The 25,983-nt window shown below is 36.4% G+C and overlaps 3 protein-coding genes across 4 annotated transcripts; 1 reads left to right on the top strand and 2 right to left on the bottom strand.

The window, feature by feature from the left end:
• Nucleotides 1–1,068: 1,068 nt before the first annotated feature.
• On the bottom strand, nucleotides 1,069–6,460 carry LOC144451506 (60S ribosome subunit biogenesis protein NIP7 homolog). 2 transcript variants are annotated; one of them, XM_078142373.1, is made up of 7 exons: nucleotides 6,293–6,460; nucleotides 5,601–5,657; nucleotides 5,403–5,432; nucleotides 4,729–4,867; nucleotides 3,387–3,527; nucleotides 2,248–2,410; nucleotides 1,069–1,299 (listed from the first exon to the last, which is right to left on the bottom strand). In XM_078142373.1, the coding sequence occupies exons 1-6, from the start codon at nucleotides 6,346–6,348 to the stop codon at nucleotides 2,291–2,293; spliced, it is 543 nt and encodes a 180-aa protein (XP_077998499.1). In that variant the 5' UTR covers nucleotides 6,349–6,460; the 3' UTR covers nucleotides 1,069–1,299; nucleotides 2,248–2,290. The 2 variants fall into 2 exon arrangements, with proteins under 2 accessions (XP_077998499.1, XP_077998498.1); XM_078142372.1 differs by lacking the exon at nucleotides 5,403–5,432 and having other exon boundaries at nucleotides 5,571–5,657.
• Nucleotides 6,461–6,779: 319 nt separating this feature from the next.
• Nucleotides 6,780–15,374, top strand: LOC144451424 (uncharacterized). Its single transcript, XM_078142257.1, has 3 exons — nucleotides 6,780–7,858; nucleotides 13,439–14,154; nucleotides 15,022–15,374. Exons 1-3 carry the CDS (start codon nucleotides 7,327–7,329, stop codon nucleotides 15,259–15,261), a joined length of 1,488 nt encoding a protein of 495 aa, XP_077998383.1. The 5' UTR covers nucleotides 6,780–7,326; the 3' UTR covers nucleotides 15,262–15,374.
• Nucleotides 15,375–18,809: 3,435 nt separating this feature from the next.
• LOC144451634 (putative methyltransferase DDB_G0268948) lies at nucleotides 18,810–25,807 on the bottom strand. Its single transcript, XM_078142528.1, has 6 exons — nucleotides 25,683–25,807; nucleotides 24,523–24,683; nucleotides 23,294–23,504; nucleotides 21,373–21,470; nucleotides 20,588–20,722; nucleotides 18,810–19,067 (listed from the first exon to the last, which is right to left on the bottom strand). The coding sequence occupies exons 1-6, from the start codon at nucleotides 25,800–25,802 to the stop codon at nucleotides 18,962–18,964; spliced, it is 831 nt and encodes a 276-aa protein (XP_077998654.1). The 5' UTR covers nucleotides 25,803–25,807; the 3' UTR covers nucleotides 18,810–18,961.
• Nucleotides 25,808–25,983: the final 176 nt, after the last annotated feature.

The following is a 25,983-nucleotide window of genomic DNA, read 5'->3' as shown; positions in this document are numbered from 1 at the left end:
TTTTTGCAAAGGTCGATGTATGATAACTGTTATAAAACAAAGACTATTTTATAGTGAAAAGGAAAGTCTGATTCTAAAGGTTAGGCCTAAAAAAAATAATTGTTTGGTTCCAGTTACCTTCCCCACCTAGTTTTTTCACGTTAATCCTAAACTTTTTTTTACATATTTGAGAGTAAAATAATAAAATCACAAAAAATTCTGACTGAAGTCTCACGAGAAATAGTGGATGCGGAAACTGACATCAACTTAAAAAAACATATAAAGCTATTCTTCCAATCTATAATGGCTGTACATCTGATAGGAAGAAATAAACAACACACAGACCATTTGGAAAACAATGGAAAACCTGAACTAGACACTCGCACATAAAAAAAATGTAATAAAATACAATAAAAAATCTACCTACTCCACCTATTCTAAAATTGAGCATAACCGGAACCACACAATTCTTTTTATTGTGCCTTTATTGAACTTTAGTGCTTATATCATAAATTCACTTTTATACCAAATTAATCTTGTTGTTGTTCTTTATTCCTGTTTTGAGAGACATGCTGTGACAATACTTATATAAGTATTTCCTACATCATTACCTTGAATTGTTCTATGACCAAAAATATACCTGGTCTATTTATCAAATGAAGTAATTACGAATGCAGAAACCAAGCTTTTGGCTTACTATTTAAGATAGACACAAACTAAAGCTATTGTTGTTCAATGTGGTTGTTTACCAAGTAAGTGATAGCAGTACATGTACTATAGTATAATCACCCTGTAATCAAGATAGTAGACACTGGGAAGTCCCCAAAATGTACTTTGCAAGGTGTGGTGGGTGGGTGGGTAGGTAGGTACAAAAATAGACTTGTGGGCTTGGTAATTTGTATCAGGCTTCAAACTATCTCCTGATTGAGATGCATATTCCAACATGACAGTTACTATAGGACTGGGGTGCAAAGGATTTTGGGATCTACAACATACATTGTATCCACCACACAATGGTACAACAATCACAGGATGAAATAACACGACACAACACAACTTTTACAGCAAAACTTGTTATATTGTTTTTTAATCACAAAGGACAAAAATGGAATTTACACATCCAACAATGGTATGAACAAAAAGTTGACAATGACATCAAAATATTGCCATGGCAACAACTTCTTGATTTGCTTACTACATGTTCTCGCTGATATCATCACCAACACTTGAAAGGCACTTTCTGATTGGCTTCATACATCTGTGTTGCAATACAGGAACCAATGAAAAGACTTGTTTTGATCTTCCACATCACAATATAACCTAGAAGATAAAAGGTGGTAAATCTCATTTTAAAAAATAGCGCCAATGACAATGTAGCACAACTGTATAGTTTATAAAATAGGCATCATCACATACTGCAACATTTCCATGACCAAGTTTTCTTGAGATTGGCCGATTTTAATGAATACCGCCCTCTATAGGCTGAATGTGAAAAGTTCCTCACAACTAAAAATGACAATTCCACATGCTGGCAGTATAATCTGCCTAGGTCCTACCTAATCTTGCATTTTGAAAATGTTCCATCATTTTTCGTTTTCCTGCACTTCTAGAAATTTCTGATTAATTTATTGTACGGCTATTTTGTTAAGAAAAACACAAACCAACTAGGAAAGTATTTTTAGGAGATTTCATATTTCAATTCCTGTTAAAATCTAAATGATAAAGAGTAGTAGATGAAGTCTTCATAAAAAGTTAGATGCACTCCCTTTATTACCACGGAAAACATGCTATCAGCAACTAAAATAGACACCAGTAATATGCATAACCATTAACCCAACCACCCACACAGACACACCCCCACACACACAGACACACAGATACACATGCACACACATGTGTGCACATACACCCACACAGATACATACATACATACATAGACACACACAGACCCACACATACATACATACATACATACATACATACATACATACATACATACATACATACATACATACATACATACATACATACATACATACATACATACATACATACATACATACATACATACATACATACATACATACATACATACAGACATACCCACACACACACACACACAGCCAGCCTGCCAGCCAGCCAGCCAGACAGAGACACACACACACACACACACACACACAAACACACACACACACAGGCATTTCTTGATGCATTAAGTACTACTGAACATCAGTTCAGTTATGCCTAATAAAACTAATTATAACAAACCTGCTTTACTATTCTTTTTTATTGTCATGATATCTAGCCCTCCTCACGTCAACGTTTCTTCATGTCTAATATATTCACCGATATCTGCTTGATGAAATACAACTATATTCATTGGATCTGTTCTTCTACAGTCTTGTGTAGATTTGGCAGCTACACCGAAACCCTGTAAATCAAATCACCATGGTAATGGAGTCAGTAAATTTCACCCGAGTAGTAATATCATGTCTTGTAGACATAACTTATAAATCTAAATAAATATAACAAAATAATAAATATGAAAAAAATACTACAATACTGCAATGCCATCCGTTATTCTGTGGTCTTTGATGGTTTCGTTTATATCAAAAACATGGCTCAGTGAGGTCATTTTATTTATTGTGTTTTGTAACTGTAGTTTTTGCCGATTGTACATTTTGTATGTATATTTGTTTTGGGTCCACATGTATAGGTTTTTGTCACCTGTGTGGATTACCTGACTTTTGTTAAAGTTAAATAAACAAATAGATAAATAAATAAATAAATAAATAAAAGAAATTTGTGTTTCCAAAAAGCAACAGACCATAGTTTAAGCCACTGCCCTTACATTTGTAAATCAACATTTAGGTAAAAAGTACAAACTCTTGAGCAGACACTAAATTGTGATATCACCCTCACTGGCAGGTATTATTAATTACATAGACATTCAGTAAAATTCTTGCAAACAAATATGAAATAACTACATTTACAGAAGACTGTTTGGCATCACATCTAAACAACACCACACTAATAAATCAGTTATCAAAGAAGTCAAGCAGAAATCTGGAGAATATGAACCTCGTCTTCACATAACCCAAAGAAGGAAGTTATGTTTGGGTCATGTGACCCCCCAACCTGGATTATTGAGACACACACACACAATTATGCATGGAAGTATGGCGAACAGTAGGAGATGAAGGAGACTGCACACCAACTGGAGTATGACATCACGAAGTAGACTAACCAGAGAATGGTAGATTATATTAGAAGTGCAGAAGATTGGGATTGGGAGTGGAGGAACGTAGTGGAGTTATCACAGTGCCCCAACAGTTGGGTGTGACCTGACTTGATCAGATGTAAAGATATAATGACAATTTTGATTAAATATTTGAGTATTCACTTACTAATGGCATATCATTCATAGAGTAAACAACCACTCCTTGGTATTGTGGAGTATTATCTGTTATTCTACCAAGTCCAGACTTAGCTACGTGATTTCCATAAAGATACGACTGTTCTGCTCCAGGCTTCACCCACACTTTGTACTGTAAGAAATAGATCATTCATCAATCAAAAAGTGATAAGCATAAGACAGAAAGCTACTGAATGTTTATCAACAAGTCAACCTGTGGTTTGAATCTGAGTGATTAACTTGACATATAATACCTAAATGTCATTATTGGCTGCTGCAATTCTTTTTAGTAGAAGTAGATTTAATTTTAGACTAAAGTTAGTTTATTCACTTTCCCCTTTTTATTTCTTTGATTCAATCAACTATGTATGTTCAAGTTATGTTGATGTTCTATCTATCAATCAATCAATCAATCAATCAATCAATTTATCAATCAATCACATTTCTATAGCAACAATCTCCAGAGCAATGTTCTGTTCATTAGTAGTAGTAAACTGAATGGCTACAGCACACTGTAGGCTTTGGTGAACAAATAAGTCTTCACTTTTGTTTTGAAACAATCCAGGCTGGAGGCTTGGTGAATGTCAAATGGCAAAAAGTTCCATATTTGGATTAATGTGGCAGATTACAATGTCTTCTATGCCCCAGATGGATTCAAAAAGTTGGTTTATAGTCACACCTGAAGTGTGGTTGATATACAGTGTTTTTGTAATTTAACACTGACAGTCATCAAAATATGGGACTCTATGCCACTTCACATTTGCCAAGCCTCCAGCCTGGATTGTTACAAAACAAAACTGAAGACTTATTTGTTCACCAAAGCATACATATATATTCACTAGAAATTGGTCAGTTACTTATAGACGTCATGTTATATCTGTTAATTAGTGGTCAATATAATATCTGTTGGTATTTTAGTGACAAGTTTAAATCTTGAGCAAAAGCTTAGTTTTCAATCTGTCACCATGTTAAAACTGTACTAGTTTGACACGTATTAATTAGCCAACCGCAATCTATTCATTGAAAATTGCTAAAATACCAATAATTACACATTGTACATGTTAATCAGAGGTCAATATTAACCATAAGCAGTACAGAAATTAGTTGAAATCGTGATCGCCGTTGAGGGCGCTGATTTTGGGGTGCTGACCCAAAAATCAATTTTGATTTGATTTATCATGTATACAGCTACAAAAATATGTTTACCACAGATGATACAATTCTGTTCAGGGTGCATGATATTACAAGTGTTGTACCTAACAAAACATTTTCAAAAAGACATTCCAGTTGCAGCTAGTGCAGCTTTCAATAAACTAACAACATATTACACTCACCTTTGCATATGGTGAAAGGAAATCTAGGGCTGTGACATGAAGACGAAATTTTTGCGTTTTTGTAAATTTTCCAAAACATGTACCTACACTAACCAGGTGATTTCTACTGACATTGGCAGCTCTTTTCATCAACGCTTCACTGGAAAAAAAACGAATAATAAAATCATTATAAGTATATCTCTTAAGGGCAATGGTACTTAACTCCAAGTTTCTCATCGTAACACCTTCAAAATGACGGATCAGTTGGTCGGTCAACAGGCAAACATTTTCAAAAAGAAAAAAAAGTAATACTTTCTTTTCATAATCAATTTAACAGTCTGAATGACTTAGAAATGACCCTACACCCTACATGTATGTTGACAGGACACAGTCAGGATCGACCTAGTAAAGATTCTAAGCTACTAATAGAATAATCTGCAAGTTGACAGTTCAAACTTCACACTGTCATTTGTTTCTGAGTGACAAAAAGTTCATAGGTATTATTTATCAATTATCTTGCTCTATAGTCAACCTAGCTGTATGAATGGGGACCTGGTAGGTTGGTGATTTGCTTTGTGAAGGATTCAATGTTTTGTGGCAGCATGGATGATGTGCCAAAGAGAGTTGAGGAAGTGCAATATAGGCCTGTGTTATGTGATACCCTAGACACTGTCTATAGTGATACCATTACTTACCTTACATAGTATACTCTATCTCTGTGATACCTATCTAGGGTGATACCATTACTTACCTTACATAGTATACCCTGTCTCTGTGATACCTATCTAGGGTGATACCATTACTTACCTTACAAAGTATACCCTGTCTCTGTGATACCTATCTAGGGTGATACCATTACTTACCTTACATAGTATACCCTGTCTCTGTGATACCTAAAGCAGTACTGGCCATCTGGTCTGTCAATTAATAATTTGATATTTTCACCAATACTGTAAATTAAATTTAATATGAATATCATTATAAATATACATTAGGATGATTTTAACAAATAGTGAAAGTAATACTAATTCTGTCAAAGCCTACTGGCTCCATATATGGGTATTGATAGAAAAAGTATTGTTTTGTCGTATCACAATAGCAATGGTTGATGTGAAGGACTTTTTAGAAAGTAAAAGTGAAAGACTATTTAGTCCTCCTTGCAGATGGAGTAAGTTAGACTCGATTCTGACATGATGAGCTTGTTGTTCAAGATTTCACAGGACAGTGTGTAGGGACATTCAGAATCAAGTCCTATATCTGTCGACAAGCAGGTCTAATGTTTACTACATGTAATACGTATGGTTGTGCAATAAACTCCACATATAATTTAGGTGTCTCCATCCAGTCACGTGTTCAACGCCACCCACCCCCACCCCATCCATAACTACCACCAACCACTCACTGACCAACATTAACAGGTGTCGTTCCCAAGTAACACTGATTAATATGAGAAACAAAAGGTAATAAAATCAATGACATATAATGATGGCCGTATAATGATATATCAACGTGAACAACACGTTATGTTCATGAACCCATTCATTTTACGTTTTACAAATTACACAAATGAAACAAAAATACTCACTATTTAGACAGTTTTTCAAACAAAGCCTTGGTCTCTTCTTCGGTTAAAGGTCTCATGATTCTACTGTATAAAATTTAGCTTCAACAGATCGACTGGTCCACTATTATTACGCCAAAATACTAAAACACAACAACATTAGCACGTTTTCTACGGCACACGTTTTTAAGTCACCGATACTAAATGCGCATGCGTTAAGATATGCGTTGCTGTTGCGCTGTGCTTTGTGGGTAAATTTACATATATAGTCTGTTCTGGAGTGCTGCTTCATTATTTTACTCCTTTTCTTTGTTGTGAAAAATTGACAATAATCAAATAATACAAAAACACATTAGTACAACTGACTGCAATCTTGAACTTGTGCACAAATCCACATAAACGGTGTTCTATGGCACTCAACGCCAGCGTCTGGTTGCATAGCAACTGTACCGCCTATATGCTATTATGCTATGTCCGGTTACATGTGTTTACCTCTAGCTTGATCTAATTGGTAGAGAACTGTACAGTAGTGTCGGCGTAACGTGATTAGGTATATCAAGTTAACATATTAGGAGAGAGTCGAAAACCGCCAACTATTAACTACTTGACAGACTGCTCGACCACTTGACAACAATTCAACACGCAAAGATTTTGGAACTTTTAAATAGTCAGCGTTCGAAGAGCGAGAGAACAACCGAACTGTGCGCTACGGTGCAGTGTCATAAAGGTCTGTGTACACACTGAGTACAAAGACTATCGCTAAAACAAGGTGAACGGACTCCTCGCTCAAAATTCGTACCTGTTATGCCATCGAAGGACCTACAGTATTATTCAGAAGTTGTTTTGTAACTCTAGGCAATTTTCCGTACTAATTTGTGACCTACACGCTTCACCGTCCGTTTAAAGGATCTCGATATTAATATGTCTGACACGATGACAACATAGCGGTGTCTGGCACTAGTCCAACCGGACAATAGTGTCAGTATTTATTCGTAGCCCGGGCATTATTTTCTTCGTCTATTGAACTTTAGAGGACAAACAGATGACAATTCGACAAGATGGCTACAGTCGTTACCCGGCACAATAGAAACATCAGCTCTGCTGGTAGTCAAGGAACCGTGCCTACGGGGCTTGCACCTACTATCTGTAGGGCACCATTGGTCAGACCCACCTTTCTTGAAGGTGCGACAAAATCGGCCAACATAGGACAGCGTTCGGTTCTACATTATTTGGAAAATCGTCATTCTATCGAACAAACTTGTAATTTACCACAAATCAAAGCCTCGAGTCAAACTAGCCCTGCTTCGAGGGAATCAAGTGCGTCGCATCGAAGACAGATAGGCCTGCCCAAATTCTCTTTGGCAAAGGGACCTTGTACCAGTGCCAAACGCAAGGAAGACGAACCACTTCGAACAAGTACTGAAAGTACACTGGTTAAAACAGCAATATGTTTAGAAACTGTAAATATCAGTGAAGAAGATTCTACTGAGGTAAACGAAGAAGGCGTTGCCACGTCGCCAGAAAACAACGATCATATCGACTACGAGACTGAGAGTGGTCAAATTTATACTGTCACGGACGATACAGAAGGTACGGTCCGATGTTTTATTGTTATTTCGTCTCACTATACACAAACCTCCCCTGTATATATCAGACTGAGTCCGTATTTGTTGTGGGATATGTGTCCGTATGTGTCGTGGGTTGTGTAAGAATCATTACTGACTGCGTATACTGGTGATTAATCGATTTTCGATAATAGATAACCTGTATTATTTTTAAAATCCATACTATAGGCTAGACAAACACTGCATAATTTATAATCATTGTAAAGGCCACAGCTGGTATGTTTTGAACAATGCTAATAAACCGTTGCCATGACAAAAACTTGAATTAAATTCAGTGGAAAATCAACCCAAACTTAATCACGACGTGACACGATATTATATTTGACTCTATTTATTCTGCAATTTGTATACCATGTTATTCACTTCGGGCAAAAGAATGACACGACGCGTATTACTCGCTATTCACATACCTAGCCTCTTTACGAACGTGGCAGATCAGATCCTGTCATCGGACCACAACGTCATCATGACCCCGGCGTCATGATCTGCCGACCGTGACGATATTATGATCACTGTTCGCTACGTATGTACTGCTAAACAGATAACAAAAGGCATTGAAAAATTTCAATTTACAATGTAAATATCATCCTTGTTTTACCCATATCTAAACACAGTGTGAGCTAATACGTGTATTCCATTCCAGGATGATAAAGCTGTATTCTATTCTAAGCTGGTCATAATACAAAATATTTACGTTATTAGGTATTTAGAAATAATAACTCTGGCTTGCGAGAATGGTATTATAATACGAATATTCAAAAAATACTTTCACCAATGTTTGAATTGGAAATTAATAGACACTGTGAAGGTATTGTTTTGAATATTCGTAAATACCTAATAACATCATTATTTTGTACTATGGCCATCCTAGAATAGAATATCGTCACCCCGGCATAGAATATTAGCTCAGCAAGTGACTGTATATCTAAAGCATGAGTACACCTTGCTATTCGTTGTTCTAGCACTGATATCAATGACGGAAATTAAGGACGACCTATAGGCCATCTTAATAGTGAATAATTTGATTGTATTGTAGAAGTCTACTTCAATTGATTTGTGACGTGTATCAACATGACATAACACAATGAGAATAATCAATAATAACCTATGAAAAATTGACAAATATTAAATTTTGTACTATTCGAAAGAAAATCATATTTGAGTAGTGTGATAGTGTAAATTTACACTATGTGTCAAAAATTTGCTCGCTAAACGCATAGAGGTCAACTTAGATATTGAATAGAAACCAACCATTCAGGAAATGAAATACACGTACAGTAAAAATGGCGACACAGAAACATGTAATCTAGGCACTTCGTTACGTATTATATGTAGCACATACGTAACAATCAAACATTACACCTGGATTTGTAGCTTACGATCATGTGCTCGGTTCGGATAGTGTGCTCGGTTTGAGCTATCAAATTTACCCTCATTTAGAACTGGTTTGAAATTTTATGATTTTTCGATTATATATTTCGATTATATATTCACACCCAGCATCAGCTCAGAAATGAAATTAATCGTCGCAAATAATTTTAAAATTATCTACCCTATAATTTCTTTGCAGTGTTTGTATTATTATTTCGTTTACAAAATATCGTTCATCGTAAATAAACTTCTTTTGACAGGGAATATATAAAAAAAAAGATGGCTGCAATCGACGAAACCATATCGCATGTTAAACATGTTTTCAACTGTTTCATTTTATTTCCTTGAAAGTCTTGATATCGACCTTTTAAGCATAACGATAGTTGAGTACGCATTTCCGTATTACTCGAATCTGGACGGCATCACGTGATTTGTGTCACCATGACAACATTCCTGTACTCTCATGAAAACGAGAAGACAAACTTTTACAAACACGCACACTTACCCTTCCTAATGGGTTTCCTAATAAGAAGCCGACGGTAAATGACGCGTAGTGGCCATCTAAGGAAAGTAGAACCGTGAATGATGTTACATGAACGTGAAGTGTAGTCAAGGCAACGTTGAAAAATTCGATAATTGGTATATGTAAACTTTGGCAGCTGCACTACAGGAAAGTTATTGATGAAGTAATGATATTGAAAAGGGAAATTGGTTGACATTGTACTTAAAAAGTTTTTCACCATGTCACATTCACTAAATAATTGATTTGAACGGAGGCAACGTAACGACCTCATTAACAATATTACTAGTCTAGTAAAGTGCATTGCCTTTATCAAATTTAAATTGGTCGGTATTCAGTGTATGCAGCAGCATCGAGGCCACTCCACTGAATCAGTGACTCCGATACACTCGTTTGTTCACTAAACCTCGAGTCACAGATCTAGTGACGTAAGCTATCAACCATAGTGACACGTATAGTACATATAATTCATGGATTGTAGTTTTCCTTGTATATAGGCTGAAATTTTAAAAATGTTGTCTCTTGAATATATTTCCTCTATCCGTATCGGGAAAAAAAATCATTTGAGAAAAGACTAACTGTCTCATAGTATAGAGTGTGATATTTTCACAGGAAAACAACAATCTAATAAGTAATAAACGTGCAATATAAAGAACAATATAATATGAACAGTGATCATAGCGAAACTTCAACAACAAAACTGAAAAATTTGACAAGATAGATTCAACAAAGAAATACCGAAGGAAAAACAAAAACTATCCTGGCTCGCAATATATTTGTATTTTGTAGCCTACTGTACGTAGACTTGAAGGAGTAACTACAGATTGTACACTATTCCGCTACCCTAAGTGAGAGGACAGCTGAAATTCCAAAATTCAAAATGACAGTTAGGATAGCAGAATAGTGTAGTAGCGATATAGTCCTTTGAGTCTCGTTAGGCTATATTTTGGATAGCGGAATAATAGTGTAGTAGCAATAGTCCTTCAAGTCTACAAGTAGGCTAAATATATTACAAACATTGGACTTTTCCAAACCATTCCATGTTATTTCCTAAGTTCGGTTATAATAATGGTATTAAAGCCACAAGTGGCAAGTCGGGTAATCAATTTCATAAAATGTAACAGTAAATGTCAAAACATGTACGAATCAATCAAATTCAATGACTGTACGGATGACGTGGAGAGGACAGATATAATAGCTAAGGGTATGAAAAATTACAAGAAAGGAAACGTGATATGAATTGATTGCTACTTGGTTTATTTGATTGATTTAAAGGGCCGCCATCGTCACTCACAAATCTCGTCAGACGTCATACAATTATTTCACCCATATGGCATAGTGGTAAAGTGGTTTTCTTTTTCGTGAATTGAATAGAAAGCTAGCTAAGGAATGAGTGGAAAGCCTATGTAATTTCAGGGGGACTACCACCAATGAGATCATCAAGGAATTGGTGGAAAGCACAATGTATAATTTGAGGGGGACGCAACTATCAGGAGAACGACGATTAGGGGGACTATCAGGGGGCGGACGACCCCCAAATTTATGAGGAAAATGAAACTGGAAAAAAATGTTTAATTTAGACTAGATTCTTTGACGGTTACCTTGACGACTGACTGCAGGTCGGGTTTTGTTTATAGCAAGCTTAGTTTCAAAATTTATAGATACATTTACAGTAGATTGTTGTGTAACAAGAATGTATAAATGTATGCACGTTGCGTTTTTAATGTGTTAGCAGGTTTCAAAATTACACATTTGCAGTAGATTGTGATGTACATGGGTAGATAGGACAAATAACTTGTACGTAGTGTATTGACAATTATTGACAGAACATCGGACAAGTCGTGACTTGAGCCTCATGAATAACGACAGAAAAGGCATTTTAAGCATGATAAGCTAGAATAAAATTCCTTACAGAATGTCATTCATTGAATTATCTATTCATTAATTACACCTTTGACAGTCTCTGTCATCGCAGCAGGGCTTCCCACAGTGCAGGCTCTATACAGATTGGTTTTACACCTCTGTTCTGTCAGGCTGTACGACCGCAGGGCTTCGGTCACGATTCGTTTACACCACTTCGGACAATCTGCATGACCACGGTACGACCGCAGGGCTTTTATTATTCAACTTACGTTCCGACCTCTGACAACAACATGAACAAACATAGATTGAAAGCAGGTCGTCTGAGTTTAATAGGTAGACGAGTTGATCTGTGAACTCTTGAGTTTCAATCGATTGATGTACCAAAGTTCTTTCTATAAAACAAGTTAAAAGTATGTGGGCTGTGTGGGGGAAAGGTCGAAGTCTTCTTTTGTGAAATTATAAAGGTTTGTTGATGATGAACAAGATTACTTGACAAAAGTATAATTACTCCAAGGTTGTAACAATGACTGGCAATATATTATGGCATGGACTCAACTGGAACAAACAGTTTAAATACTAGACTCTGTTTTTAAAAAAAAGACTTTCAATGCTATCCAGGGAGATTAGCACCCTTTGAAAATCCACCCATAAAGACATACAAATGTGGTCCGTAGTCAGATTTAGCGTCTGAAAAGGGGTGTGTATAAAACATGTCTTGATTTTCGTCTCCTTTGCCCAAATTCGATCACCGCTGATGGCTCATCACTTCATGGCACAGAGCTGGGGATGGCTGAAGTCATAGGCACTCGAATCAATCTGTATGATTTTAAAAAAAAAATGCATAGTGAATAAGTATATATTTTTTAAATCATACAGATTGATTCAAGTGACTGTGGCTGACGTCAGAGTTGACCGAGACTAATTCCTTGTTATGAATTTCTTAGTCTGTAAGATACAGACATTCATGCTAAGCTATCAGCCAGCACTCACTGGTTAAAAAGCCTTATGAGCGGGCTAAACAACACGACATATCTTACAGTCTATGAATTTCTTGAACTATGCAATACTTACCCCCCCCCCCCCCATCCAACATGTAATCGTCAAATGGTGTCACATGCTCACGATTATATCCTACCTCCACCTTGTTAAAAAAATTTTGGAAACGTTGGCGATTTTACTAATTTTTAGGGACAAAATTATCTATGACTGTGTGTGGCACCCAAATTGTATACAAACGTACATTTAACACTCGGAATGCATAGCACGACGTATAAAGCTGCTATTTTCTATACACTATGTGAAAAATAGTCTACAGGGTCAAAGGTCAGCTATCAGCATTCCGTTAACACCTGGTCAAAGCAGGCAATCGTGATTTATTGTATGCAATATACAACGATGATGTCATCAGTCACGTGATGTAAACCGTAGCCATTGTAATGTCAAAACAACTTAAACTGGAATGATTTACTTGCACATTGTACATCTTAAATATTATTGAATCACCTGTGTACACAGAATGTGGTACAATGTGTCCAATCAAATTGATTTTTGGGTCCTCACTCTAAATTGAGCGCCACCCAAAACAATCACTAATTCAGTCTAGATCTGTTGCTCTATTCGTATTATAAAATAGTTGTCTATAATTATAATGTACAATGTCTAATCACATGCTCAATTGTGTGTGTCTATGTTGAACCTGCTTGGCTGATACGATTCCATTTATTCTCCACATCACTATAGCTAATAAAATATTTACACTTACTCACTGTCCACTATCATTTATGTCAACAGAGATTAAAGATGACAACAAAGACGAAGAAAGTTTAGATGAAGACATTTTAGAAGATGTCACCATAGCAGAGTCGGAGTCTGAGGGCGCTGTTGCAAAAACTGTAACGAAGCAAAGACCAAAGAGTAAACCAAAAAGTTCCAAACGAAACAGTCGGAAATCTCGAGCAAAATCGTCTAGAAATAGAAGGAAATCATCCAAGAGAAGACATTTCAATAAGAGTAAAACTCCAAATAACACAGTCGAAGAATCAATTGTTGAAGAAACAGACGAGGGTATAGAAACACTGAATAAATTGGAATACGTGTTTGATTGTGGACCAACTATTAGCAAAGCTCCACAACTAAACAAATCTATTGCTCCGAAGAAAAGTAAACAACAGTTCTTCCATATACAAAGTATTAAACAAGCATCACTTATTTACGGACAACATTTGCCTCGTATGTCCAAAACTTCCAGTTTTCACGGAGCGTATGGTGCAGTAGATCACAGCAACAACTCGGCTTACGTGTTTTGTAAAGCAGCAACTAGTGATACTCTGTCTCCCTGGAAACTGAACACTGGTGAGAAACTACACTTGACTAGGGTGTACTTATCAGAGAAACAGTCAGGTGTTATGCGGGAATGTGGCGGTCATTATCCATGTGCACCCCCAGCAACGCCAACAATTGAACTATATGACAAATATGAATATGTGCCTTGTATGAGCGATATCAGGGTAAGTATCTGTCACTGCTATTCAGGGTCAAAAATCAATATTTCGTTGTCTACACTTTGTTGATACTTCACACTTATAAATACCCCTCTTTGAATAAAAACACATCTAAGTTAATAAAAACATCTTTTTAACAATTAATGAACTTGAATGTCTAAAACAAATTGAAATTCTAATTATCACGTGTTGCCTAATTAGGTGTAAAGACTGCTTTTAAATTTCTTCAAGTATTCTCACAAACTGAATATAAACAGAAATCTTACAACACTCATTTATCGTCTGGCTCAACAATAACCTTGCAAACAGTGCTAAATTGTATCGTCTGGGCGCAACAAAAATCTTACCAACAAACATGAAACAGTCTTGCATCTTATCGTTTGGCTCAACAAAAATATCGCTAACAGCGTTATTTATCAAGACGACGGTTTTGTTCAAGTCTCGTGAATTTCATTGTACAAGTCTATGCACAAACTCTGATAAACTAATTTATCTATTGAATTTTAAAAATTGATATTACCTTACATGGGCATTGACTTTAAATAAAAACTCTGAAATCAAAAGTGAAAATATGTATTTGTTCAACTTCCTACTCTTATGAGCAAACTTCAATCACATATCAAAGTTATATTTACACAAGTATTGATGTCGTGTGCCTTTATGCTAATGGATTTGGTTACCCGATAGCTTATTGCACTGAATTTGTGTGTCCAACCACGATGTTTACATATTGAGAGTCTTGTGTGTATACATACAAGAATGGGTTTCCATAGAAACGAAACGGAATTTGATCGCGACTTACGGATATACTCAAACATAAATTTGAAATAACATGTTGAATATTTTATTAACTTTGTATATCATTTGTTACAGAGCCAAAGGGCAGTCAAAGCACGACTCTCTGATATCCAAGCAATCGAACAGAAGAAGAAACAAAGAAAAAAGGAAGAGGCCCGGAAATCTGAATTACAAAGACAAAAAGATAGTATCATTGAAGAAAAACAGAGACAAAGATTGGAGATTTATGCACTGAACAAAATTATGACAGCTTTCGAAAATCAGAATTTCAGACAATTCTGTGAAATGCAATTGAAAGTCGAAAATTCCGGATAATGTATAGAATAAATTTGTCATTTTTAATTTGATACTTATGAACAATAAAATTGATCAAGAAATTTAAAAATTACGATGAATCGGAGGCGAAAAGCCGAACTTTGTCATCTGTATACAACGCCCTCTATGGTGATTGGAAACGATAGAACATTACTTCGACGTCATAAATTTCTTCTACCTATCAAAGAACGCGTTGAAACAAATGAAGAAAAGAAAGAGAGACAACGTCGCGAAATATACACACTCAACAAAACTATGAGAGAGTTGGAACATCAAAAGTTCAAATCATTTTGTAAAATGCAGAAAAATAAACAGCTGTCGAAACCTACATGAAGAAGGGAAATTATAACATTAGATTGTATCAGAGCTGTTATTTTTGTACGTTACTCAAAGAGGTGTTTGTACTATTAAAAACATTTTTATCGAATTTCAACAGTAACTTACAGAAAATTTGCACCAAAGTACTTATGATTTGATCAGTTTTTATGTGCACTCTCCTTTAACTTACAGTAGGGTTCGTCATTCCGTCCACATTAGGTATTACATATCATGTTGGGACAATAAGTAATTATGGTAATTTATGGTAATTTACATGCACTCATCTCATTCAGAGTACATACATATCATGCATGCATATAGAGACATAGACACACGTTATTTGTATCACTATCAGTCAAGTACATGCACGTACATGGCCGTGATACGGTTTGACACACGTGGTCACAAACTATACCTCGATATCGCTTGTACTTTTCTTTTATGAATTTTGTATATATATGATATTATCATATACCTATGCCCAGATCAATCGTTCTTGAAGATATTTAACGCGAAATATGGGACGAGTGGCAAGACGAGTACAGTGTCACGTTGCAGAAACGGTGATGTGATACCACAGGGGGCTCAGGCCCAGTTAGTGTCGTTAACGAACACAAATAAATAATTAAACAAACAAATAAACAAACAAACAAACAAACAAACAAACAAACAAACAGACAGACAAACAAACAAACAAACAAATTGTTTGTTTATTTGCTCTCTTTTTTGTGTGTTCGTAAACAACACTGAGCCTGAGCCCCTGTGGTGATATTGGGTAAAATAACCTCATAATATTAGTTGAAGGGGATGGTGCCAAAAGGCATAATGTCATGCTATTTTGAGAAAAACACATATTGTTGGCACTAGTCCCTTTATTATCTTTTTGTGAAAGCAGCCTGAGATGACCATTGTGACATCATCTACAATCAAGAAAAAGAATGAATGAATTTTAAGAAAATTAAAATTGTTAGAAGATCACAATAATTGTGCTAGTTCCTATGGCACTAACCCCTTCTGTATCATGGAAAATAGAGCGACATATGTGTGATTTGGTGGCAAATGTATAACTTGAAGTGCACCGAACGACTTGTGCTTCGTCACAAAAATGTTGCCTGTGATGATATTTCTTCACACATAATCAACATTTATCATAATTTACTATAGTCTGTAAACGAAAAACACAAGCGACTGTCTGGGTCACAAAGGAAGAGGTTTCTAACGTTTGTGTATGAATGTCAGTTTTAAGCTATGAAACCATAATCAAGGGATCACATAAATCTAATTGTTTGAAGAGCACTTGAAGTGATTGTGGGGATCTTTTAACATTGTTTTGTAAAGAAAAATGTATTGTCCAAAACTTTTTCAAATTTATAAAATAAATGAATAAACTGGAGTAAACAAATGTCTGTTGCGACTATATGTGCATTTAAGACATGTCTTATCTCTAAAATTCACTGTAATTTAAATTGATTTTAATTTTGCCATGAATATACCTAGATTGTTTTCAATGATAAGTCACGTGCATGTACTACTATTGGGAAACTCGTATTCCTGTCGATATCACAACTTTTATTCCAAACACAAATCAATACCTGAAATTTACGACTACACACTCCAATTTACTGGGTATTTGGTGTACCCTGGTGAATGTAAAATTACAAACACAACATTTTTAACTGTACAGAGATTCAAAGATGGTGATCAAAAATCTACTTTACAGTCAGAAACTAGGGGTTACATGTCTACATTCAACCGGCAAATAGGATTGAAATGTTAAATTTCAGCCAAATGACAGCTTGGATAAGAGGAAACATAGGGTATATATGATGCAACCTTTACCCAGATTAGAGTAGTTCAGGGGTAGCTCTTGGTCTCTGACTCTAGGGTAAGTTATATGGATGCAAGTGTCATGCACCGTAGAAAAAGGGCTGATAGAGTTTTGTATATATCTACCTTCTTACATTACAATCCCTATTATAGAGAGTGTAATGGTACGTTCCATCCTGGCCATCTCAATGAATGCTTACCTTCCTCCAACACAACCCTTATTATATAGACAGTGTAATGGTACGTTCCATCCTGGTCGAGTCAATGAATTCTTACCTTCTTACAAGAATATTCTATCTCTGCTGAAATTCTATCAATGCAATCAAAATAAATACAGCTCAATTTCTGGTAATTATTCATTAATCTTTTTATTATTCATTAATCTTTTTATTACAAATCTTATCAAAAGATTGATAAAAATAATTAACATTCCAGAAAGAATACATCAATATTGAAATGACTATGGGACTATCTAGCTTTTAGTTGCCCGTCATACTGTAAGTGTCACAAAAGCTGAGATTTAAAAAAGGACAGGATGGGGAGGGACCACAATCAGTGGAGAAATAAGAAAGAACACACACACACACACACACACACACACACACACACACACACAGACACACACACAGACACACACACACACATACACACACATACACACATACATACATACATACATACATACATACATACATACATACATACATACATACATACATACATACAGCCATACATACATACATACATACATACATACATACATACATACATACATACATACATACATACAGGTATAACTTGAACTGGTCTAATTTCATATATATCCAATTCATACTATAAGTTGAAGATACTGTTTCACACATTTTACAAAGTAAACAATTCCATTCATTGAATTCATAAATCTTATAAATGTGTTTTTATTTGCAAGTTTTCAGTCTTCATCTCATTATAAACACATAACAATTTGATAGATTCACAATATCACATAAATACATTCAGAATGCAGCATATATTTAAAGGGAACACCACTCCAGGAAATAAAGATATTTTCACAAACTATTTGTTCTGGAGAGTAATTTCATGATTTTACATCACTTACAATTACTGGTGATTTCAGAGAAGCATCAAGTTGATATTGTGTGTTAAAGGGCTGTATCTTTGCTATGAGCTATTGCATGATGGGAGTCAGCAGAACTAATATATTCATGGTTGCACACTCAATATTCATGATTCCTGAGTGCTTAATCCATTTCATTATAAAACATCTGTCATGAATACTCATTGTGCAACCTGAATTCATTATTTCTGCTGACTCCCATGATGCAATAGCCCACAGCAAAGATACCCTACAAAGGCACAAGATCAACTTGACGTTTCTCTGAAATCACCAGTAATTGTAGGTGATGTAAAATCGTGAAATGACTCTCCAGAACCCATAGTTTATGAAAATGACTTCATTTCCTGGAGTGGCATTCCCTATAAGTATTGTTATAACGGAAAATATCCCAGAGTTCCAAGTTACAGAACACAACAGAGAGTTCCAACCTAATAACTTTCACTTTGAATCTTCAGGTTTTCTGCCAAGTAAAAGGAAAATTGGATAGTTGATATGTAGAGAAGTTTCCGCTGGTGATGTCTTCACATCCAATACATTCATAAACCTGAAACAAAGATGTGATATAGAACTCAGAACTGGTCATAATTATCTCTAACATATCAATACGCATAAAGGATATACAATGATGCGCGTTCACACCAAGTTGTATATCCCACTAATACCTTTCCACGCTTTATGGTGTCTAAACACCATGGGGTTTTAGTGCAGGTTTAATTAGATTCCAAGTAAATGAGGTAAAAACTCCATTACTACAGCTATGATCCCAGGACAAGACACTAAGACATGCTCATTATACGTCACCTGTCACCAATCTCGCATTCTGATTGGTCGAGAGCCCTGCAGATACACAGGCGTATTTTTCACCAACAGCCGTATTTTTGCTTGTTGTATCACGTGATCACTGCACGTCCCCTTGTAAACAAATCTAGCAGACAACTAGAAATACAGCTATAACAAGCATTCCCAATGCCAAATTTGTTGTCAACCGAACAAAATATCACCGTTGTATAAATTGTAACAAGTCTTTGAACTGTACTTTTCATGTTACAGGGAAAAAGCCAAAATTCCACACAGAACGGCGAAAGTCCAGTGACAGCGAACTCGCGGTCGTCACGCGATCGTAAACATGAATTCCTAATAAATTTACGAAGGATATGAAAATTACCACCACAGAGGGTGCAGTTTTTGCTTAACTAGAACAAGAAAGCATATCACGAACATTTTTGTACATTTAATGGAATACATTACGCAAAACAAAGACGCACTCATTTTTCAGCTGATGGTTATAAGTTTGAAAATATCGCTGAGTGATATGCAAATAGTAAACAATACGTCATACTACTGAGCAAACGCGCACTCTGATTGGATGATAAAGTTAAGGCTGACATGTAAACAACCACATTGCAGTTATCAGAGAGGTGCATGATACTACGCTCAACAGTATAACGCGGAAGTGATTTTATTTTAAAGTGAAACAGCATTTTTAGACATTCAAAAATTAATTCATCGTCGCAGGTGACGTATAAGTATGTTATTTGCCAAATACTGTTCCACATCTTGCTGCTCGAGTTAATTTTTCCGGTATAACGGCTCGCCTCCGGCTCTCCGTTATTACCAGAAAAATTACCTCTCGCAGCAAGATATGGAACGGTATTTGGCAAATAACATATACATATATGCATGTTTGAGTGTATGTGCACACACATTAGCCCCATCTACACATAGGTCGTCCTACCTGAGGCAGTCCCAAGTCCTACCTGAGGTAGGATAGATTTGTGTCTACATGTAGGAAGGTTACAGCGGAGATGTCGCGCCTTCTGTCCCGTCCTGACAGTACATAGGACGAAGTCAGGAGGGTTTCAGGAAACCTCTCAAAGGTGTCCTAAGTCAGGACGGTTTCAGGACAGGTTCAGAACGCGTTTGCGTATACACAGGCTTCAAACTATCCTGAATCCTTTTTAGTGCCATGTAGACGGAGCTATTGTCTGTCTGTGTGTCTGCCTTTGGTTTGTGTGGTAAGAAATTCAACAAAATGTGAAGGTAATATAGTATGAAGTTTCTTACTTCTGTAAGACTTCTGTTAAGGTTTCAGTTTTCTCTGGATGTGTCTTCAAGTAGTTATGATAAGCTGACCAGGAACTGAGGTATCCAACAAAGTCTGCTACTGTGTACGTCAATTCTATGGACATGGAATCATCTCTGAAGGCAAGGATAAGACTAGTTCTAAGTACAGTCAAGTACTTTGTAAAGTCACGAAGGTCTGTCTTGAAATCTGCAAGTTGCCATGACAATCCGTGCACTTGCAAACAAACCATGTTATACACTGACATCTGGATTTAGTGGGGCTAATAAATCGACCAATGTACACGCTGTAATCACAGCTTACAGATTATTGTGTTGACATTTAGGTATAAACATCCCCATCAACCCCTGGCTCAGACTAATTGCGGCCATACATAGTATTTATGTGCAAGATTATTATTGCGATAACTCATAAATTAAATGGAAATAAGATATCAAAAACAGACAACACAGCCATGACAATCAAGTCCCTACAAGCATTCAAAGTGTTTGAAAGTCTTAGATGCAAAGTAGTCCAGGTGAAAAGTTTGGTTACTTAACAGTTTGATTCTGTTGACATAAGAGACAGATTTGTTTGGCCATGAATGGGGAAATGACTGATATGCATGTTATCATAAGGTCATTAAATTGCATGAGTATATATGAAATGGTCTAATTCTAAGATAAGACAGGTGGGGTTGGGAACACCATTCTTGTAGTGGAGCGATAAACTAACTAGCTATATAATTGGGGAGAGAAATCTTACATATGAAAATGAAAAAAATTACCTTTCAGACTCAATATACGGTAACTGAAAATCAGCATATAGATTTTCGATATGTTTCCTTCCCTCTCCCCAGAAGCCGTGTAAAGTTCTATAGTAAAACTATGAGACAAAGAGTATTATTATATATCCACCAAGAGATACCGCATACTAGTGGTATTTTCACTACAGTGCAATACTGACATTATTGCATGCAAATTATATGCAATGAGAACACAATCGTTTGCTACACATGAAATCATGTGATCGCGCTGTAATGATAAAAATCATGGAAATTTGCCATTTCAGGTAAACATATATAATAATAACAGAACCCCTGTGCCATGTAAGTTCCAGCATGGGTACTCAGGGGTATTTGCACTCGTGCTTGCATTGTTTTTTCTGCACTTTTACTCGTTATGCTCATGAAATTATGGGTGCAGAGAACACTGCAGGCATTCATGTTGGGTTCTTATATAGCGCTTTCCCACTCCTTGCTCAAAATGCTTTACAATTATTACCCCTGGCTCGGCTCAGATTCATGCAAATACCCCGAGTACACCACATTTGCACTCGTGAGTCATGGTGTTCTAAACAGTGTCCAATCTTGACTACAAGCATGTAGTGTTTACTTTACCTCATTCATGACAGCCTGTAGTTCATTACCCTAAACAGTAACCTATCTTGACTACAAGCATGTAGTGTTTACTTTACCTCATTCATGACAGCCTGTAGTTCATTACCCTAAACAGTAACCTATCTTGACTACAAGCATGTAGTGTTTACTTTACCTCATTCATGACAGCCTGTAGTTCATTACCCTAAACAGTAACCTATCTTGACTACAAGCATGTAGTGTTTACTTTACCTCATTCATGACAGCCTGTAGTTCATTACCCTAAACAGTAACCTATCTTGACTAAACACATGTATTGTTTAATTTACCTCACTCATGACAGCCTGTAGTTCATTACCCTAAACAGTAACCTATCTTGACTACAAGCATGTAGTGTTTACTTTACCTCATTCATGACAGCCTGTAGTTCATTACCCTAAACAGTAACCTATCTTGACTACAAGCATGTAGTGTTTACTTTACCTCATTCATGACAGCCTGTAGTTCATTACCCTAAACAGTAACCTATCTTGACTACAAGCATGTAGTGTTTACTTTACCTCATTCATGACAGCCTGTAGTTCATTACCCTAAACAGTAACCTATCTTGACTACAAGCATGTAGTGTTTACTTTACCTCATTCATGACAGCCTGTAGTTCATTACCCTAAACAGTAACCTATCTTGACTACAAGCATGTAGTGTTTACTTTACCTCATTCATGACAGCCTGTAGTTCATTACCCTAAACAGTAACCTATCTTGACTACAAGCATGTAGTGTTTACTTTACCTCATTCATGACAGCCTGTAGTTCATTACCCTAAACAGTAACCTATCTTGACTACAAGCATGTAGTGTTTACTTTACCTCATTCATGACAGCCTGTAGTTCATTACCCTAAACAGTAACCTATCTTGACTACAAGCATGTAGTGTTTACTTTACCTCATTCATGACAGCCTGTAGTTCATTACCCTAAACAGTAACCTATCTTGACTACAAGCATGTAGTGTTTACTTTACCTCATTCATGACAGCCTGTAGTTCATTACCCTAAACAGTAACCTATCTTGACTACAAGCATGTAGTGTTTACTTTACCTCATTCATGACAGCCTGTAGTTCATTACCCTAAACAGTAACCTATCTTGACTACAAGCATGTAGTGTTTACTTTACCTCATTCATGACAGCCTGTAGTTCATTACCCTAAACAGTAACCTATCTTGACTACAAGCATGTAGTGTTTACTTTACCTCATTCATGACAGCCTGTAGTTCATTACCCTAAACAGTAACCTATCTTGACTACAAGCATGTAGTGTTTACTTTACCTCATTCATGACAGCCTGTAGTTCATTACCCTTGGCATTGTTCAATAGTTGTACATTTCCGTATCCATACACAGCAAGACATCCATTTGGTTTGAGTACCCTGTCAACCTCTTTGTAAAATTTATTCAAATCAAACCAGTGAGCTGCTTGGGCTGTTGTCACTAAGTCAACAGAGTTGTCTTCAGCTGGTAAACTAACATCATTGCCAACTCTAAAAAAAAAGCAATAATAGTAAACTTTATTATGCAACTGTACCTTCAAAAGGTAAATAAAAACAACAAATTTACTGTTCAGATATATCAATAAAATTTTCAAAATTCTGTTCAAATGTATAAAAATAGCACAAATGGCACTAGTCTGTAAGGTACGCTGTGATGGGGCACCCTCACACATCGGCCAACCCCTACAGAGGCCGATGAGGGCAGAACGTCACAACGTATCTTACAGTCTAAAATGGCACTTGCACTGTAGAACATTCTCACTAAATTTCAGACCAATCTGCCAAGTACATATTTGTGGGGCAATCATTTTTATTTAACTATAGACATCCTAAGTATCTCCACCAACAAGTTTTACTGCACTCAGTCTAATGGTTTGACTTTAAGTCTGTTACACAAACCCACAAACACACACATGCACAAGCATAGAGAGACAGACAGACTGACAGGCACACACACATATGCATACAGACAGTCAGACAGACAAACACACACACATGTGCATGCACGCACACACACACACACACACACACACACACACACACACACACACACACACATGCACACACACACACACACACATGCATGCACACACATACACAGATAGACAGACACTTTACCATAGCATGACAGCTCTTCATATTCAATTGTACTACAAATCAAGGAATTACAAACAGCTTTTCAGAAATGTACTTACAGCCAGGTGTTCTTTCATAATTTCAATATTGTGACCATCAGGTCAAGTTTGACTAAGTTAATTGACATAAATCATACATTTTTGTATATACTTCAGATTGAGTGTCCTAATTACTGTCTAGGTTTCTGCAGCAGTGGAGCCTGAGACACATGGATGTAAAAAGAATGCTTTCTGTCCTTTAATGTGTAACAAGGGGTATTTTGCTCCAAAGTATAAAAGTTGGGGTTGATTTGACCTTACAGCTTTGGTCGACTGTAAGGTCAAGTCTGGGGTCAAGTGATGTGGGAGATAATATAAACACAGATTATACCTACTGGTATGTTACATTTTGTAGATTTTCTGTTTTCTTGGCTTCTTCAATCTGAGCTTTACTGACGTCGCATCCTATGACTGTCTCAAAGTGATCAGATAGACTCCTAGTACTTTGACCAGTACCACAACCTACATCAATAGCCAACCTCCAAGGACCTGGATTCTGTGAAGAATATTACACTAATTAGATAACTGTCAGGGATCATGATGTTGTGTTAGTTAAGTAAACAAAAATGGCATAGTGTTGTTTACACATGGTTGTCAATTGAGTACAAGGGTTGATAATGACAATGGGGATTTGATGACAGGTGTGAGTAATGAATTAGCATTTTATTTGTGAAGTAAGTTGGGACACTTTGTGTGTGTACTCATAACATAACATATCAATATCGTTAGATATCATTCCCCAACATGATTTGTCTTCATTCAGCTAAGAAAAATATGAATGACCTAGGGGGCCTTGTCACTACAAGGGTAGACATGCCATCAGTTTACCAGAATAGTAGTACATCACTGATTCATGATGATCACACATATGTTTGATGGGAAGTGGATGGTTCAGAAGTCGTATCATATCCTCTCATCAAAAACAAAATACAAGTTCCAAATACATCTACTCAAATTTTACATCACACCTTTAAATTTCAACCAGATTACGTACTTTCTTGTCTATGAGGTAGAGAAACACATTTTTTTCTATTTTAATCTCAAGGCAACAGTGAAGTTCAAAAGAAAAGAACAGTACAAAGTCATCTGCTTTATTGATCTGATTTTTTTTTAAATGCTCACTTCACAGGTTTGAGCAGATTTTAGATAAAATGTATGAAACTACACAGAAGTTTAGTGTCTAAATAACATACTGGAATTATCCAATCCAGTACACCGTCTGCAACAGTGCAAGCAGGGCTATAGCGGCTATACTGTACAGCCAGGTGCACCATCCAGGAGAACCAGGTGCACCATCTCAATCCCGGCCGTAAAAGTACACGCTTCCTTAGCCCTATTTTTATGGCTGCAGTGTACATAACTCTATATTGATTGGGGTGTGATGCTACCGGTTCCTATGCTACCTCTGGGACCAGTATAGGGGTGAACATGGTGGAGGGATCAACAACAGTTAGAATCGCCATGCAAGCAGGGTGTTACAAAGATATTTCTTTACCTTGTGTTTCAAATAGCTTGTTATCCTTTCTGAGACAGATTTTGGATACGTTGGTCTGAATTTCTGGTAAGCTTCGGCGATTGCAGAGGTAGCGAAGAGTTTCCCATATGTAGTAGCCATGACCGATATTAAGTCAGGTGACAACAACGGATCAGCTGACTCATGTCAAAGGGTGGCTTTCTGATGACGTCATATGGATTCACACGGTATGAAATGCCTTGTCTACATTTCTCGCACATATATATGTACATAACACCAGCCACACTAAATTTACTAAATTTGCATGTATTCTTTTCATTTC

The sequence above is a fragment of the Glandiceps talaboti genome, chromosome 21, assembly GCF_964340395.1.
Source record: "Glandiceps talaboti chromosome 21, keGlaTala1.1, whole genome shotgun sequence".
Classification (NCBI taxonomy): domain Eukaryota; kingdom Metazoa; phylum Hemichordata; class Enteropneusta; family Spengelidae; genus Glandiceps; species Glandiceps talaboti.
Note: the sequence above shows the minus strand (reverse complement) of the source record. Positions and strands in the feature narration are given on the sequence as shown.

Bases quoted from the DNA above. Each gene is read 5' to 3' on its own strand.
- LOC144451506 (XM_078142372.1), bottom strand. From the start codon at position 6,348: ATGAGACCTTTAACCGAAGAAGAGACCAAGGCTTTGTTTGAAAAACTG. The intron at 5,658-6,292 runs GTGAGTATTTTT...TTTAATTTACAG, and splicing joins TTTGAAAAACTGTCTAAATA to TATTGGTGAAAATATCAAAT. The intron at 4,868-5,570 runs GTAAGTAATGGT...TTTTTTTTCCAG, and splicing joins GACAGGGTATACTATGTAAG to TGAAGCGTTGATGAAAAGAG.
- LOC144451634 (XM_078142528.1), bottom strand. From the start codon at position 25,802: ATGGCTACTACATATGGGAAACTCTTCGCTACCTCTGCAATCGCCGAA. The intron at 23,505-24,522 runs GTAGGTATAATC...CTTTTTTTTTAG, and splicing joins CTACAAAATGTAACATACCA to AGTTGGCAATGATGTTAGTT. The intron at 21,471-23,293 runs GTAAAGTAAACA...TTTGTCTCATAG, and splicing joins TACAGGCTGTCATGAATGAG to TTTTACTATAGAACTTTACA.
- LOC144451424 (XM_078142257.1), top strand. From the start codon at position 7,327: ATGGCTACAGTCGTTACCCGGCACAATAGAAACATCAGCTCTGCTGGT. The intron at 7,859-13,438 runs GTACGGTCCGAT...TTATGTCAACAG, and splicing joins TGTCACGGACGATACAGAAG to AGATTAAAGATGACAACAAA. The intron at 14,155-15,021 runs GTAAGTATCTGT...CATTTGTTACAG, and splicing joins CTTGTATGAGCGATATCAGG to AGCCAAAGGGCAGTCAAAGC.